Consider the following 18,400-nt stretch of genomic DNA (forward strand, 5'->3'; position numbering starts at 1 on the left):
GACCGACCGTCTGTCAGGGGCAACTTGTGAAATGCCAATTTATTCGTTAGCAAATATTGCATCTGATAGAACGGACCCCGCCGAATGAAGGCTGGCTGGCTGGCTGGCTGTGGGTCTTACTGGGTCTTTTTGGGCCTGAACCCGAACTCCGGGCCTCTGATTTCGATTTCGAGTGGCAGTGCAACATATGCAGACATGACTGCCAGGATCTCGGGACTCGCGGGTCTTCTTGGCTACTGAATCATGTGTAAAAATCTTAAGTGCAAACAATTGTACGCGTTTATCGTGTCTCTGGGGCGACGACCACCATTGAAGCTCCATTCGAATCGAAGGAAGACGACGACCCATCGGAAAACACAGGAGTCGAACAGAAAGGGCAGTGGGCAGATGGAGCGGAAGAGCTGCGGAGCAGGAAGAGATTCCGTTTAATTAAGCTTGCTGATTCTTTAGGCGTTTTTGCTTCACTCTTTTGTTTTGTTTTTTTAAGTAAAAATTGGTTTAAGCATTTTTTGGAAAGCCCTTAAGGTGGTACATCGATCCGATCGGATCGATCGGCTCAGTTTTGCCAAAAATATCCATCAAATTGATCAATGCTCATAAATCAAATGCGGATGCCACGGAGAGTATTATAAAAGTTTGACTCGCTTTTACTGGAAATTGCCCGCAAGAGGGCCTGGCTGTCTGAAATTAGTTTTGCCCTTGCCTTTTTCGTTTGCCTGATGCGTCCGTTATGACGACGCACGCTGACCCAATAATTACGACCCCCTCCTCAATCCACACCTAACCCTCCATCCAGCCATCCAACGATCCATTTCGGCATCCATCCATCCAGCCATCCATCCATCCATCCATCCGTCCATCCTCCCGAGAAATTGAGAGTGAAACTCAGGCGCAGACATTCTATGCGATACATTTATGTTGGTATTTTCGGAAAGCCCGCGGCGAGTTGAACATTTTTGCTTATCAGTTAGATACAGCCTCAGGTTTTTCCATGTTACCAAATACTCTACACACACCTTGGGGGCATTTGCATTTTATCGAGTAATTTAACATACAAATCTATATATTATATTTATAAAATGTAATAAAACAATCGTAATTCTACAAATCAGTTAACAAATTTAATGGGAAAATATCTATCAGAAAAATATATAAAATATTTTATGGTTACTAGAAATAGAACTATATATACATACTTCTTAATCAATTAAGTCCCCGTTTTTGTACTTCCAATTCTCTTTTTAAGAGTATCAAACGTGTTACCTTTAAAACTTCAGATCCCATCTAATACTCCTCTCTTAACTAATGTTCCAAATGACTGGCTAAAATAATTGTGTGATTGCTGGCCATATAGCACGCGTCACACACGCAGCTAAAATTATAAAGCCCCTTAAAGTGGTTGTGTTATATGGCAAGACTTGGGATTTGGGAGAAGATCGCACCGCGGGCGAGTGTCACACCACGCGATAAGCAGGGGGTTTCGGTTAGTCTAGACGTCTTCTAGAGGCTGGGATTAGAGATTGGTATTAGGAATTTTGTGTTTTGGTGTTTTGGATATTTCGATTTCTGATTTCGGTTTCAGCCTGACCGGGCTAATCAATTTTAAATGTGTTTTTGCGTGTCAATCGCTTGTTTGCGTGTGCGACTTTTATTGATATGCCTTTTGGTCTTTTGATTGTTGCCAAGGCATTTTGTTTAATAATTATTGCCTGACTTGACTTGGCTTGGCTTTGCCTTGAAGTCACTCCTCCATCTCCAGCTCCTCGACGATGGCTTCTCGGTTTCTCGATTGTTTTTCTGAGTGAAATTCATTTGATTTATTGCACAAATTATGGAGACAGCGAGCTAGCTGGCTGGCCAGGTCTATTGGCCATTATGCAAGACAACAGCTACAACCTGAAGCGGTGGCAAGCGACAACTATAACTATGTATAACCGCGATGAGAGAAGCTGGGAGCTGGCTTTACACTTGTCTCTGTCTCTTTGGCGCATTTTTACAAATTTGGCACGCCTGCCCATAAAAATTGGTTCGAATAAAAAAGTGTGAAGCTGCAAATGGCGTCGCCTTGGTTAGACGAGTTCTTGACTCGATTTGGCATACCAACGATTAGCATAGTTTGCTGTCCAGCCAAATAGATATATATATCTATATAGCTCTATACAGCTACATTGTATCTAACGATAGATATATCAACTGCGATTCGGGGCGGCCAAGGGGGCGTGGCACTGCCGCACGCGTTGCAACGGAAGTCCAGCTCATTTGGCCAGCGAAAGAAATCGAAAAATGCGGCGCGAGCGGAAGGGATTTCTTTTTTAAACGCATCCTGGACACACGTTCGAGGACAACTCCATTGATATATGGTTTGTTTTTCCTCCTTTTTTTTAGACCCATCCAAACTTCCTGTGTGCAGCCTTTTGTTTGCCAGCAAACGGCCACCGAAAAAGTGTAATAAATATTCCCGAATTTTATTCCGGCAAATGGGGGTTCGTTTTATGAAGTTGTCTAACCATTTTCGAGTACGCCCAGCTACCAGCCATTAAAAATGTATAAGAAGTATTTTCAATAATTAAAAACGAGTTGCTTTTTATCGACTTATTACCCCCCCAAACATATAATAAATAAGGCCAATAAAACCCTACAAGGAACTACGGAAAGCTGTTAAATATTATGAATCAGGTCCGATTCGCTGAGAGCCCCACGCAGCGCCACCCGAGAAAAACAAAGAAAAAAGTCCGTAAAATTCCATTGATTGGTTAATTTCTTTCATAGTTTTCTCGATTTTTATGGGCCCACAAAATGTATTTTGTGGAATATGCTCCTTCAATGGCGGCCATAGAATATGTTGACAATAAACAATGGATTGCCAGTGAAGTGGATGACTGTTGAAAGTTTGATGAAGTGAGATCGTATCGCCCGATATTGGAATAGTATTGCTCATAAGCCGCGAGGGGTGGCCCATTAAACCGCCATTTGTAGGCAATCGTTAAGTCATAAGAGGATAAATCAGAAGAGTGGGGGTCGAATCGTTGGCGAATAGCATGAAATTGTTCTATGAATATGAGATTTGATGATGATTGGCTTAGAGACTTCCGCTTGCTGTAAGATTTTGGGCCATGAAAGATGAATAACATTTTTAATAAGTTACAAAACTATTTATGGTGGATTAAGCATATCACTCAATCGTAATCTACAGTAAAAATCCAACCTCTCAGTTGAACCTCTAACTGTAAAAGTATTTCTTCAGGCTTAATGTGTTGAACCCTCCGGAATTTTCTTAACCCACTACGTGACCAAATTTCCGGGTACCGGTCACGCGCATCCTTAACACTTGTTCCCGATAAAGTCAACTGGCAACAGGAAGAGCGATTTCCACACCTTTCGGATCGCTTCCAGGGAAAACGGAAGTCATCTCCCAATTGCCTTGTAGTGTGGCCACAACAGATTATCCTCGGCTAATAAAGATCTTTGGATTTTTAACACCACACGTAGTCCTTGGAAATTTTCTGGCTAATTGAGTTATGAGGCAAAACACCCAGAGCCAGCACCCAAAAGATCGATTACGATCGACGCCCGAACACAATGTTGTTTACAATTTTTCTAGGTAAACTCGCAGAGTTTTGCACGTGTGTAACAGGTAAATTCAGTTGAAATCTGTCTGGAAGGCAGGGAGAGAGAGTGAAAGTGTGCCCAGCAGGAAGATCTTTATCCTGGAGATTCTGTTCTTATCCTTGAAACAGGAGAAGGCTGGCACAGGTGGCGCCTAACGGTGCTTCGAGTCATAATATCCCTTCTTTATTTATGTGACTGTGTGGGAAAGTGATACCTTTCTTAAAACCTTTGCAATAAGCTGAAAATACTATATGGAAGAAAAAAATCTTTTTTTATAGACTATACAAATATTTTAGTTAACTTTAACATCTTTGTTAGTTGCTTTGTATATTCAGTTCTTGATTCTAACGCCCATCACCGGACTCCAATCATCTGCATATTTATTGGCCAAAGTGAGAATCACAACCCTGTCGGAGCAACTTTACAGGACGTAATTGAAAAATTGCGGCTTTTCCAACTGCATTTCATTTGCCAACTGACAGACAAAAAAATCTCAGCTGCAGCCAATGAAGTTTGCTATTTTTTCTTCCTTTTTTCTATGGCAAGGGGTGAATGGTAGGGGGTAAGAAACTATTCCTCGCTCGTGAGGGCGACTCAATTATGAGGAATGGTTTTTGGTTTTGGGCTCCTAAGCCCGAGCACTGCCGCAAACATTCGCATCAATTATACATACGCCAACGCACACAAAGGACTCGGACTCGGGCAGCTCCCGAAATCCTTGCTGCCCCCAGCATTTGAAACTTGCCTCAGCTCAGCTCAGTTCAGTTCGGTTCAGTTCAGTTTACCGCATGGCAAATTCGACGAATTTCCTGCGGTTTTCAAGCATTTCACTTGCCCTGCAAACGGAGGGCCAGGCCTCCTCGTCAACCGCAAACAGCATTGGTCGAATCCAATTTATTGTAAATGTGCAAAAGGATTTGTTGCGGGTCGCTCGAGTTGCCCGAGAATGCGAACCCAAAATGCAGCTGTACTCGAGGCGAAAGGAGGAAAAAAGGGAGAAACAGTTGTCCTCTCGTTAACATGGCACATCCGCATGTCAAAAATGTCGCACAAAAATCAATCGGCCGGCTATTCTGGGGTCCACTGGGGGTCCACTGGGGGTCCACTGGGGGTCCAAAAGGGAGGGTCAAGCGTACCAGGAACCCTGGTTGAAAAAATACAAAAAAAATACAGGAAAAAAAAAACAAAAATCAGCAAAAATAAAAACAAAAAGCAAGAGGCAAACCCAAGCCAAAGCCGAGCCAACTGAAAAGCAAATTAGCAATTCCGATGCGACCATTTATATTGTTCATTCTCATTGTTGTTGACGATCGTCTGATCGCGTTTTTATTTTTATTTCATTTTCTATTTCCCTTAAGTGTGTATCAGTGTATCAGTGTGTAAGGTAACAAAAAGCTCGCTAGGTTTTTTTTAAATTATTCCGCCGTGTAGTTGGAAGCGATCGGTTGGAAGCAAACGGATTTTGCTGTTATCAAGTCGCCAGCGAAAATGCAAATTAGACGCACAAAAGTCAACCGAATGGCGAAATGTTAGGGGCGGCAATGTCTAATGTCTGACTAAAACTAACTAAAACCAACTGAAACGACATTTTCACTTACCTCGCACATTTGTCAGACGAAGAACGACGAGGAAGTTAAAGAGCCATTTATGCTCCAAATGTCAGCAATCAATAATACTAGGAAATATTTCAGTCATGCAAGCTTGTCTCCCCGAAAAAGCAACCAAAATGTTTGCGTGTCTTGCATTTCGTATATATGGGGCTTGTCATTAGGAGAAAAATGGTTATATTTATTTTAATTTGGGTGAGTTTGTTTATCGTTTAAGGTTTTGGAGAGGGCCACAATGTAGTTTATCCACAGAGATATTAGCAATTTAAGACCATTCTTGAGCTCCTGCAAATGTGGCTAGCAATTAATCAAGTTTTGTTTAAAACTTACTTTAAGTACTCCGTGCTTGATTTATTTATATATTTAATTACTACAAACCAGTTTAATTTCCATTTGTTTAAGAGTCACGATAAATCATATAAATAAAAAATTACTTTTGAATAAATCAGTAAATTTAAATTTGAAAATTTCGCTTTATAGGCAAGTAATTCGATTTATTTCAATTTAAAATTTTGATAGTTTTCCTTAATCTGATTGAAATTACTAATGTGGCGAATGTAGGCCACTCTATTATTTCTTGGATAACGCTTACATTTATTTTCACGGATTTACCCATAACTATTTTATGATCCTGTTGGCGCCACAGCCGAACATAAATAACTCATAAAAAAAGTGCCCACAACAGCAGCCCGCAGATAATTCAACAATTGTGTCTACCGAGTGTTTTTTACGATGCGCAACCGTTAGGAACCCGAAGATCACTTTCCCTTCGAGCAGCGGTAATAAATTAATCAAATCTCGAACTGGACGTACTTTTTCCTGGGAAAATTGCAGCTCACACCTACACGGTAATATCAGTAATATCTTGAGGAATATCGAGGATCCGCAGTAAATGATTTGTTTGACAACAAGCCAACAAACCCAGTGGGATACCCATGCCCAGTGAGTTCGCAGAATCCGTATCGTATCTGAGCAAATGATCGGGAAATTGCTGGACAAGATCTCAGTCGCCAGTTGTCGCCTGTGTGGCCATCATTAACCTTTGACCTGGCTAAATGGCCAGAGGACTGCAGCAAATGTCAAACGTCATGGCCACTTATCGAATGTGGACTGTTGCCCCTGTGATCTTATTAGGCATTTTCCAGGGTTTTCAAGGGGTTCGCTCACAATTATCACCCCCGCATAAAGCGAAACGTCATCGTTGACAGCCACGTCATTGTTGTCCAGTCCGAAGACGAAAGTCCTTTGAATTATTTGTTAATGAATAGCCAAAACCATACAAAAGATTCTGTGTAACTCGAACAGCAGAGGGGGTTAATTCAAATGACAACCGTTCGATAGTTCGAGATATGTATGATATGCCTTGAAAACCTAATTAGATGACACGTTCCAGGGAAATTCGATTCAGGCGTGTCTTCATCGTTACGTTTTAACTGATGGCAAGCGATTTAACTTCTGCGCTGATAAATTGTTGGGAAATTCAAAGTCATTCTAATTTCCAGGAATTAAAGCAAATTTTTTGATGTCTCTACGGCAGATAGACAATTTCGGTAATTGTGCAACCAAAGAGACAAAAAAATTAATTTATCCTCATACTAAAAACAAATCTGTAATAAGAATTTTCAAAGAAATAAGCTTATACATTGTTGTCTTTTGTTACTGTAAACTATTTAATAAAAACCAAAAAGGTAAAAGAACACTGAAAACGTTAAAAACTGCTTGCATTCAAAGTTCGTGACTACTGCTTGCCGAAAAGTAGAACAAATGTAAAATGTATAATATTACTGTAAGATAGAATATTCAACATGTTACAGTACCTAGTGTATAATGTAATGTACATCAAAAGCGTTATTTTCTTTAATGCTTGTAAAATGTGTTAACTAGCACAAAAAAAAATTGCTGTAAGCCCTTTTTACTACGTGTGAAATATTTATTGTTATGCGAAAAATAAGCTTGTATATTCACTGATACTTCTTATAGACAAATGATATTTCAAAAACGCTTCAGTTGGGAAGAATTAAGATAAGTTCACCAGTAATTTTCAAGAACTGTGGTATTTGGTAATGCGGTAAGCTGGTATTAAAAAATCGATCAAAGATTTAAATTCCTGAACGAAATGCATCCTGCATCCTGGTGTAGGGGAAATAATTAATCAGGGATACCATAGGTGTTATTTAGACCCTTGGTCTAATCTTGCCAATCCCAGCTTAAAGCTAATAAAGCTCCTTTGAGAAAGTTGCCTTGCCTCAGATTCGTCTTGCTGCGGAGATATAAAAATAGATTCCTCATACTGAAAGATAGTTAGTAGTGAATACTATAAGGGCAAAGGCAGTGACCATATGTAAGCTAATCGAAAGTGTGATAGAAAAATTGCAGGAAATATTCAAATCCATATATCCCGATAAAAAAAATATATCGAGTGTTAGAAGGAAGAAGTCGCATTGCCAAAAAACCCATCCCCTCACAGCAACAGTTTAACAATGCCGACTTTTAATTCCCATGGCAACTGAGGAAATTCCGCCGTCGTTGTTTATTTTGGATACAAATTCTGACCAATGTCGGATAACACCTAAAAAAATACAAATATTTAATAATTTAATTTAAAGAAATCAAAACATAAGGCAGAGAACGCCTGTAAATATGTGTCACTTAAATAAATCACTTTTTTACACGTAATTTCGGCAAGCGGTAGACCTTTACCCGATAAATATTGTAAGTGTCTAAAAACCTTGAAAACGTAACATAGCAAGAGTGAACAATGCCGACGATCCCGAAGAGGGAGTACAAGCCCAGTGGTGGGGGCAAGAGCTCTGGAATGGATTTCCTCAGTTCCGGCATCAAGGGAACCGAGGTCACCGAGATGCAGCTCAAATGGCACGAGAATCCTTGTCCAGCGCCACCATGCAAACAGGCATTTTGGTGGGCCAGCCATCCCAAGCCGATCAAAATCAAAGGTTGCCCCAAGTGAGTACCAAACAGAAACCACCCAAAGAATTTCCCAAGCTTACCCTGTAATTAGAGCGAGACAAGTGCGGCATATTGACTGCCTAATGCTTTAGACAGAAGCCTATATTCAGTTGTATTATTAATAGGTAACTTTCCCAAGTTAGGACAAAATTTATAACTTATACGTACATATGCATTTCGATTAGATTTAGCTTAAGTAAATAATGAATATATCACTTATGGGGTTAAAAATATGAACCAATTCAAATGCCAAACTCATGTGAAACATCATGGATATTATCCCTTTTCTAAAGGGTATCTTATAGTTGCAAAATCAATGCGTTTGGTAACGCCTTCGATGGGGCTCTTCGACACATTTGTATGTCTCCCCACTGGGGTCAATGGAACCCAAGACCAAAAACGAAAGTCATAAATTGCGTAAATAAATTATTAAACGCTCGCCGTGCTCGGGTGATGGTCAATACAATGGCCCAGCTAAAGGACACGCAAACTCGGTACGATTGTGTGTGGAAACATTCGTGTCCTGAAGCGAAACAATGAGAGAAACAATGTCCTGTGTACTCAGGACATGAAAGGCGATGCGAGGGGAAATTATGAGGAGTGTGCAAGTCGTTGAGTGCTTAAAACTAGAAATTGACGCACTATCATAAAGGTGTACAAATATATCTGACTACAGATAATGACGGGGGCTGGACTTGGGTCGGATTAAGGTCAAACAGGGAATAAGGATGATCCCAAAATATGATAAAAACACAATAAACTGTGTAGTGTATCTATATTAAGTTGTAGTCAATTTCTCACTCTCTAAAGCCAAATTAACCAATATATTAGTACATAAAGTGTGGATTAGGATAACAATACTGTGTTTTTATGTGTTTCTCGTGAAGTTCTAAGGTCAGTCACAGAATTTAATCATATAAAAGTATGATGGAGCTCTTGGACCTCCCAATTCTAGTTACAATAATCTCTCATCTATTCACTGACCTTTCCTTATTGCCAGTGAAAAAAAAGAAGTGCCACCTTCGAGTGCTAAGAAATCCACTTAATTATGCTAGTTCCCTGTTGAATTCCGCTTATCAGGCCGTCCAAGCAATTGACCTTGGCCATTGACATTAGCTGGGAGGTGTTCCAAGTAATAGGACCACCACCCACCTCCAATTTCAATGTCAGGCAGGGAAATGCGTGAAGTCATCTCCAAGTCCAATGTGACAGGAAATGTGGACACCATCGAATGAAATTCAAGGTCCTCCGGGCGGGCAGGACCTTTAATTGGAGACCCAGCGAAACTACTTGGGTGGAAAAAAGCTCTTATGCAAAGTAGAATTCCTGGGAACGTGGATTTGGCCATGCCAATGCCACCGACTGTTAACAGTTCGCATTATTATTGCAACACCTGCCCATCAGGTGGCTCAAACTACGACGCTAACCTCCAGATACACTCGAAAAAAATTTGAAAAAAAAAGTATGTATATAGACAGAAAAATTATATCCCGCGCCAAATGAATTATTTTTATTGTAAACATCTTTTGAGGTAAAAGCTTAATTGCTGCTTCCTAAAAATAATTACAAAACAAACTTCGAATAGAATGAATACGATATATTTCTTCGTCTGCACGACGACTGCTGACCACGGGCCGAATCCAAAGTCGAAACTGGGTCCGAACGCGAGTCCTACGAGTCCTGCGAGTCCTTTGGTCATTTGGCGTTTGCCATTCGAGCCGTGCGGTACGTGTTCCGCGGTGAAATCAAGCAATCAAGCAATCAACGACAAGCAACACCTGAGCGGCCAGCGCGGCACACAAAAGGGAAAAATATCAGAGAAATATTGATTAACTTTTTTCGGTGCGGCGGGTGAGAGAACCGTGTGGTGGCTATTTATAATGAACGAGGTGACCGGTGGCCGGGAGCAGGGATAACCGAGAGGGAAGTGGAGACCATGCCAGAGACGGAGCAGCAGCAGCACCCAGCACACTCACATCCTGAACTCAAGCCAGATCCACAGCCAGCGGTGGCAGAACTGGAGCACCACACCGACAATAGACCGAATCGCGTGCAGAACTTCTCCTTCGCCAGCAGCTATCCCTACGCACCAGGACGCGTCTCGTCCAGCTCCGATTCAAACACCATCTACAACTCCAACGCCGGCGGCTTCAACGTCCAGCGCTATCAAAGTCCCTACCAATTCCAGCACGTGGTGACCAACGCGTTCTCGGTGCTGCGCCACCAGCCCTCCGAGGAGCCCGAGTTCGATTCCTATCCATCGCGACCCCAACAGGCCATCGTGCGTCCGATCCGACGAGAGCCGGGTATTAACCACGTTGAGGATCACAATGTAGCAGAGCCAGCTGGGAATCCACCGCAGAGATCCCACTTCTCGCGCAGCAACCAGGAGGTGCGCAGCTTCGCCGATGAGCTGAGCCAGAAGTTGCGCTTCCTGGCGCCGGAGGAGCAGAACTACGGCGGTCGCCAGAGCGCCAGTTCCGGCGCCTGGATGGATCCAGCGATGACCCAGCGACCGCGTTTCGAGACCACAGTGCCGCAGGGCATCTTCCTGCCGCCTCCCCATGAAGTCCAGATGATACCGGCCACCATGTTGCGGCGGCATGTCTACGCCTACTCCTCCTATCCCATGATTCTCCAAGGATATTTCGCCAAGGAGCCCGGCACCGAGAGCAAGGAGCAGAAGGTGACCGCCACCCGGCTGAACGGCGTGCGTGCCACGGCGGCAGTGGCGGCGGCCACAGCTGCGGCCTCCAAGTCCGCCCGCAACGATTCGCAGTCCCTCGCCGGTGGACTCCACATCACCAAGGCCCAGTTCCAACAACAACTGCAACAGCGTCGCTCCACCAACAACAACAACAACAGCAGTAGCAGCAACAACAACAACAACAGCGACAAGAGGTAATAAAAAGACCAACCCCCAAAAATGGTATGGGTGCTGGAGTTGGAAGTAAAAAAGGTGGGAAGTAAAAAAGGACGAACAACTGACCAAGGCAAAGTGGGCCAAAATATATTACCATAAATTCAAATGAGTAATACGTACCTAAACTGCCATTCTGCAATGGAACCAGAACTAAGCTCCCCATTTCAGTTCGCACTGCCTTTATCGATTGACACCCAACAATTCAATTACAAATAGGTTTAGGGCTTTAAAGAGCTCCGAAGTTAATCCTTTAAAGGATTACCTCTTTTTTGTATAAACAGGAACTTGGCTCTTCGTCAGCCAAGTTTTTTGAAATGATAAACATGTGTGGCACGCCCACTTCCACAATTAACCCATCAACAATTCAATTGGAAATGCTTTTCCAATAACATTTGGACTTTCTAAATTCCCTGAACGGTTTGATTAATTTATTTAGCGCATTCTCGAATGGGGAAACTCGTTTGCCTTGCATAAAAGAACATGCGAGCAAACGGACGGACAAAAGGACCCTCGAATGTGTCGTGCCAGCGGAGAATATCCCATATTCCCAGCTCAGGGCTTAAATAATTTAAATCAAGATTTCGTAGACAACAACAATGGGTTGAAAAACAGCGAAAAAATAGTGCCACAAATGGAGGGATATTACGTTCAATTACCACACCAGCGAAGAAGGACACCTATGGCACAATAAAAAACAAAAACATGTCCTGCCTGGAGTTTTTTTGCCCAAATTGGATGTTGTTCGGCAAAATGGGCCATACTTTTTGGGTTACGGAATATGAAATATCACTCAACGTTTATGAAATATCACTCAACGTTTATGAAATATCACTCAATGTTTATGAAATATCACTCAACGTTTATGACATATCCCTCAACGTTTAAATAAAGCAGCTATAAAGCAGATAACTAAGCGTCACAGAAATAAACTGTAATGACGATATGTAGTTATACCAAATGGTGTAAAAACTGAACAATTTAGATTTTCCCCCTAGTAGTTGTAGTACCCATAAGGAAATCGCACCCAGGGTTCGGTTCCTCGTTCCATTTGCCGATTGGCGTGGTCTGCAGACCCAGACCCAGAGAAATGTTGTTAGACATTCGCCAGCAACTTCAATGTGACTTCCGGTTTGTGGGCCAAAAGTAGCTGCGAATTTGCATAGGTCACGAGTTCAGGTGCCAAGTTCTCCTAGTGCAATGTCTCACAATGTTATATACTCCTTCTTCGACTCGCAATCTGTATATGTACATATGTGGATATGCGGCAAGAAATGTTTGTTTCCCCGTTTACTTGCCGGGGCAATACATATAAATTAGCAAGTCATAAATAACTCAGCCACGGACTGGACTCGGGATTTGCCTTTAAGTTTAAGGCTTTAAACTCGATTTGCTGCCCTCACATCTGACCCAAAAGTGTACTGAACTTTGGCCAAATTGATTCGAATCGGAGATGACCTGCCAAGCGGCCTGCGAGGGCGTCGAGAAATGCACAAATTTGATGTTTATCGCCTTGATAGTGCAACAGATTTGGGTCTTGGGTAATAAAGCAAAGTGCACTGAAACTGCAAGAAATCGTAACTTAATAAGTAAAGAAATATTTAAGCTTTAATAGGTACTAAATTCATATTTTTAAAAGTTATAAATCATGCAGTTATAAATGTTTTGCATGGTATAGTATGGTAAGAACTTAGTATATCATATTTCTTCGAGATCTTTTAAAACTCATGTAAAATGCATCCATTTTTCTGCATGAGCAGTTTGTTGAACTGGGTCGAGGCTTACTAATTGGTGGCTCCCACCTGGGCAACTCCTTGCCCGCCATTTGCTCCTCTTGCAGGCCCATCGTCCCGCCTCCGGAGCCCTACAAGAACGTCATGTACGACCGTCGCGTCATAAAGGGCAGCAACTTCGGCAACGCCTCGCTGGTGGTAAGTACCATCGGAGCCCGCCCAGCTCAGCTCAGTTCTCTGGCAGCCCTGACCCGCGACTAATCCACTTTACTTTCCGCTCCAGACGGATGTGGATCCCTTCGACAAGGGCGCCGAATTGAGGCGCCGCAATATGTTGCGCAAACGGACGATGCAGTGTCGCAATCAGCGCAATGTCCTGGGCACTCCGCCGCCGGTCAAGGGCCGAAAGCACGAGACCATACAGACGGAGAAGTATCTGGAGAAGTTGGTGCAGCGTCCGCCGGAGTTCTCCATCGACACGCAGACGGACCTGTTTCTTGAGAAGCCGCCAACGCCGCCCTTCATCCCGGCCAAGGTGGGCGTGGATGTGGGCACCGAGATCGGCGAGGGCGAACTCTTCCACTTCGATGCCGAGGCGCAGCCCATCATCGATGTCCTGGTGGACGCCTGCATCGAACAGAGCATGCTGGAGGTGGCCCACGAGATGGAACTGGCCAGTCTGCGGCGCAAACAGGAAGAGTACGTATCAATGTGTACATATACTTAAATGCGAATTCTTCAGATTCCAATAATGGTGTCTTGTTATCCACAGATTCCTGGCCCAGAGGGAGGCGGAACTGGCGGAGCTGCGCCGCTTGGAGGCGGAGGAGTTGCGTTTGCAGGCGGAGAAGGAGCGTCGCCTGCGGCAGGATGCGATTGCCAAGGAGCTGGACGCTGAGATGCAGAAGAGCGTGACGGCGGCCAAGTTGCTCCAGGGACACATTGCCAGCCTGGTGCCGGAGGTGCTGGAGAACATTGAGCCGGCCAGCGATGCCGTCAAGAAGGAGCAGCTGATGAAGAGCGTCTGTCCGTGGTTGTCCGCCGAGGTGGCCGAGGAAGTGGGTCATATTGTGGACTCGCGCGAAATCCTCACCGCCATCATTCAGGAGATTATCAAGCAGCGTGCCGAGATTTATGCCGGCTACAAGGAACCTGAATCGGAACCATCCGGACCGGATGCGGGTATTTGCGAGGAGGAGGGCTGCGCCATCGATGAGATGGAGGCGTGTCCCTGCGAATCGGAAACGGATATGGAGCAGTGCCCCGAACCGCCGCCACCGCCTCCTCATCTCTAAGTGATTGCGTTCGAGTTCTTAGTTCATATTTCGAGTGGGATCCTGATCCCACACCCACACACACAAACACTCACGTGTAACACTAACACACACCTGCTATTAAATCGTGGTTGGCTGCAACTTTGTTGTTGTGTCTGGCGAAGAACTCAATTCGCCGCAGGATTCGAAGCTGGGCGCCAAACACAATTGCACAGCGGCGGCGGCGAAATGGAATCGAATGGCAAATTGTAAACTGGATAATTGTTAAAGGTTTTTGTGTTACCGAAAATTCAACCAATAAAGCTCAACAAAATAAGCCGAACCAAGCATTTTTATGAATATTTTTAATTAGTTTGAATGGATTAATATTATTCAAGCCAATTGGAATTTTCAATGTTACCGTCCTGCAGGTGCTGTTATTTTTATAGTCTGCCCGCACGGTCACACTGTACGTGACGTCACATTGTTTTCCCTATCAAATTAATGAATCACCACTAAACAAATTTCTTGTTTTCACTACTAACTCGGCTGACCAGGGTGAAGTGAAGATGTTTTCCAGCGGCCCCAACTACAACAAACTGAAGACCAATCTTCGATTGGCTCTCAATCGCCTCAAATTGCTGGAGAAGAAGAAGGCGGAGCTGACGCAAAAGTCCAGGAAGGAAATAGCCGACTATTTGGCCACGGGAAAAACGGAGCGGGCGAGGATTCGCGTGGAGCACATCATAAGGTGAGTGATGGAATATATTATCCATACAGATCCCTCCATTTATCATCTATGTACATTCATTCATAGGGAGGACTACTTGGTGGAGGCAATGGAAATGGTGGAGATGTACTGTGACCTGTTGCTCGCCAGATTCGGCCTGATCACCCAGATGAAGGAGCTGGACACAGGGATTGCCGAGCCGGTGGCCAGCCTGGTTTGGGTGTGTCCCCGCCTCCAGAGCGATATAGCCGAGCTGAAGATCATTTCGGACATATTTGTGACCAAATATGGACCACAGTTCGCCGAGCAATCGAGAACCGCCACTGGGGAGCACTATGTGTCGGAGAAACTCATGCACAAGCTCACGCTGCAGGCACCGCCAAAGCTTTTGGTGGAGAACTACCTCATTGCCATTGCCAAGAACTACAACATCGAGTACGAACCGGATCCGCAGGTCATGCAGGAGGATCAGCCACAGCAGCCGCATCTGATTGATCTGTCGGATCGGAACAACTTGAGCGGAGGTGGAGGGGCCGGCGGAGGTGGTGCTGCACCGCCACAAATGGGCTTCATTGGTTATCCGGCTATGCCAGCACTGCCCGATATGCCGGTGCCACCGAGCGCAAAGCCCTTCAATTATCCACCCTTCGGTGGAGGCGGCGGAGGAGGTGGAGCTCCAGCTGGGGCTTATGCTGTGCCACATCCCGTGCAGCCACCGCCGCCATTTGCCTACAATATACCGCCCAATCAGCCGGCACCGCCTGCAGTCCTGCCTGCCAAATGCGCCGAGGAGAAGGATCTGAACACCAACTTTATCAATGTAAATATACTTTTCTAACGCCTTATTGTAGTTCATCGGAAGAGGGATATTAATAGTTTATGCAGTTGCAATCGCTTTAGTTATAAATTAGTTTGAGCTGCTTCACAGACTATCTACTCGAAGATAAGCTAGTAAATATACGCTTTTAAGTACTAACATTATTATTTATTGGCCTTATTAAGTAATACATTCGATTGCAACTGCAGTAAAGGTATATATCCTTTTTGGAGAATAGTTATTAGTTAAGCTTTGGCATGTTTTGCATGACTCTTGGGCTGTTGCAGCGTGAAGCGGACAATGCGGATGGCTCGGGCAGTCCGGATGAGAATATTTTGGTAGGTTATCTCTGTGTAGAATGCTGTTAAATCAACAACTAACTCGCTTATCGTTCTGCAACATCACTAAACAAATGAAAAACGCTACTATGGGCTCTCCTCTTCCTCCACTTTTGTTTATCTCTGTGTGACGTCCACTGTGCGTGTAAGTCCAGTCATCCAAATGATTCATAGCTTGCTGTCCACTGTTATCTCGTTGCTTGTCTCGATGTTCCTTATTGATTTGTTATGCCAGTGTTTTTATTTTTTATTTGCCTTATCTTTTCTTTAATTTTGCCTAACAGCGCCCCAAACCCGAAAATGATCCGCCGCCGCGTTACACCTCCATTAATCCCGTAAATCTCCAGGTCAGGACATTGGATTTGATAAAATCCAGAACCTACTTTATATATCATTTTATAGAATCAAACCTATATTTTCTGAAAATTCATAAAAAACGGAATTAACTTATGATTTAACAGAATTATTTATGAAATCCAAATTAACACAAATTTTTAACATTAAAAATGTTATTTACTTATTTTTAAATGGCTTTTAAATATCAGAAAAGAAGGTTTCGCACAACTTGTTACTATTAAATATGTAAGGTACTGATTAATTTTTTTTATTCCGTTCGCAGAATGCCAACAAACCCAAACCTCAACCCCGATCCAAGCTGCCACCGGGTAATCCCACGCTGCCAAGTGCTCCGCCGGCGCTGGACTTCCCCTCGCTGCCCAACGTCCCGAATGATCTGCCGGATATTCCGGGCGCAGGTGCCGAGAAGAAGGACGACGAGGAAGAGATTGACTTTGATGACCTGTCACGCCGCTTTGAGAACCTTAAGAAGCGAAAGTAAAGCTGGGCAGCTGATCACCTTTTTAATACTACAGTATATTTGTTATAATCTCTGTCCTGTTCTATATAAATAATCACATATATATGTAAGGAACGAACTATTGATCATTTTGTATTTTGGATTAAGTAGTTGGTCAGTTGAACTTCTCAACCTTGAAACTTGCTTCTCATTATCGCAATCATAATGATTTTATTTAGATGAAGCTAAGATTAAAATAATAACAGATAAAATTGTGTGTGTTATCATCTTTATGTTTCACATAAATATCAACAAGATTACAAAGAAAAACAGAAGATTTTTAAGGGATTATATTTCCTAGAAGAGTTCCTCGCTCTCCACAACTTCCTTCAGTTCGAGCAGCTCCAGCAGCCCCTTGCCCTTTGTTTCATTCCTCACCAGCTCATCGATGACACGATATTGGCCAGGATCTATCAGCAAGGTTAAGTGCAAGGTGGCCTCGTCCCATTCCTCGTGCTCCACTGTGTTGGCCAACTTGACCACCGATTCTTTGAGCTTGCCACCGCCCTCCTTTCCAGCGAAGCTAACCCGCAGCTTCATGCGTGACCTCTCGATGGGCATATGGTCCTTGAGAATCTTGATGGCCTCCAATGTGTTCTGCTTGGTGTTCCTGTTCATCTTTACGGAGAAGTGGGCATCCTTCAGGGATTTCTCGATGATGGAGGCGGGATATGGACGACGCGTTTCTGGATTTACACACAAAGCCGCCACGGAGTTAACTATACTATTTAGCTGGGTGTCCAGACAACTTTGCCGCTCCTTTTCCGACACCTGCAGTTCTCCTTTGCTCAGGATCTCCTTGCAGATCTCGGTTTCATCTGTTTTGTTGAAGGCCTTTTGCAGCTCGTCCTTTTTGGCAGCCTGACCTTTGGAGACATTGGTGAACACGGTATGGGTTTGCAGGACCTCATCAATGTCCTTTTCGCTATGGGAATACATAAAGCGATAGAATATACATAGGTAAAACGTATTTCACAAGGTGCACGTGTTGCATTTAGCGACATTTACCTGTTGCTCCTCCAGGAAAGGACCTTATTTTTATAGCAGGCGATCTCGAAACGCTTGCCTCCTTTTTTGAGCCTCACAATGGCGACATTTGTGAGGCGAATTTGATTTGTAGGCGTAAATATTTTGGACATTGTTATTAAAATAAAAGCTGCGGAATTAGAGATGGCCAACTATACCAAAACACTTTCGATCGAAGCAAACGATAAATTGTTAGAAACTAAACCTTTTATGCCCCTAGTTATGAAATCATTAAAATTTCATTTGAATTGTCAGATGATGAAATTTTCAACAGTTTTAAAATCGCTTATAATTTTTGATAATAATATTTCGAACGAAAAGTGCTTGCTAGATAAAAAACTAATTGGAAATTTGATTAAAATATTTGGCGAGCACAAAGCTTTATATTAAATTTCAATTATATTTGTTAAATTTTTTATCATATTTGTTACATTTATAACATAGTTGTAGTATTTATGTTTGGAGGGATTTATTTTATATATTTTATACATTATTATTTCCACCCACAGTTTCCCGAGCTATCGAGTTTATCCGCCTATCGCCA

General features: G+C 43.3%; 3 protein-coding genes across 8 annotated transcripts; 2 read left to right on the forward strand and 1 right to left on the reverse strand.

Moving 5' to 3' along the window:
• The first annotated feature begins 7,846 nt into the window (after positions 1–7,846).
• LOC122616913 (radial spoke head protein 3 homolog B) lies at positions 7,847–14,432 on the forward strand. Of its 2 annotated transcripts, none has more exons than XM_043792503.1 (4): positions 7,847–8,180; positions 12,944–13,034; positions 13,120–13,535; positions 13,609–14,432. In XM_043792503.1, the coding sequence occupies exons 1-4, from the start codon at positions 7,975–7,977 to the stop codon at positions 14,129–14,131; spliced, it is 1,236 nt and encodes a 411-aa protein (XP_043648438.1). In that variant the 5' UTR covers positions 7,847–7,974; the 3' UTR covers positions 14,132–14,432. The 2 variants fall into 2 exon arrangements, with proteins under 2 accessions (XP_043648438.1, XP_043648439.1); XM_043792504.1 differs by lacking the exon at positions 7,847–8,180 and adding an exon at positions 10,105–11,084.
• A 118-nt stretch (positions 14,433–14,550) lies between these two features.
• On the forward strand, positions 14,551–17,042 carry LOC122618526 (IST1 homolog). 5 transcript variants are annotated; one of them, XM_043795024.1, is made up of 5 exons: positions 14,551–14,840; positions 14,907–15,639; positions 15,924–15,974; positions 16,259–16,321; positions 16,594–17,042. In XM_043795024.1, the coding sequence occupies exons 1-5, from the start codon at positions 14,659–14,661 to the stop codon at positions 16,810–16,812; spliced, it is 1,248 nt and encodes a 415-aa protein (XP_043650959.1). In that variant the 5' UTR covers positions 14,551–14,658; the 3' UTR covers positions 16,813–17,042. The 5 variants fall into 5 exon arrangements, with proteins under 5 accessions (XP_043650959.1, XP_043650961.1, XP_043650960.1 ...); XM_043795026.1 differs by lacking the exon at positions 16,259–16,321; XM_043795025.1 differs by lacking the exon at positions 15,924–15,974.
• On the reverse strand, positions 17,043–18,069 carry LOC122618527 (ribosome maturation protein SBDS). Its single transcript, XM_043795029.1, has 2 exons — positions 17,839–18,069; positions 17,043–17,755 (listed from the first exon to the last, which is right to left on the reverse strand). The coding sequence occupies exons 1-2, from the start codon at positions 17,967–17,969 to the stop codon at positions 17,128–17,130; spliced, it is 759 nt and encodes a 252-aa protein (XP_043650964.1). The 5' UTR covers positions 17,970–18,069; the 3' UTR covers positions 17,043–17,127.
• Positions 18,070–18,400: the final 331 nt, after the last annotated feature.

The sequence above is a fragment of the Drosophila teissieri genome, chromosome 3L (genome assembly GCF_016746235.2).
Source record: "Drosophila teissieri strain GT53w chromosome 3L, Prin_Dtei_1.1, whole genome shotgun sequence".
Classification (NCBI taxonomy): Eukaryota; Metazoa; Arthropoda; class Insecta; order Diptera; family Drosophilidae; genus Drosophila; species Drosophila teissieri.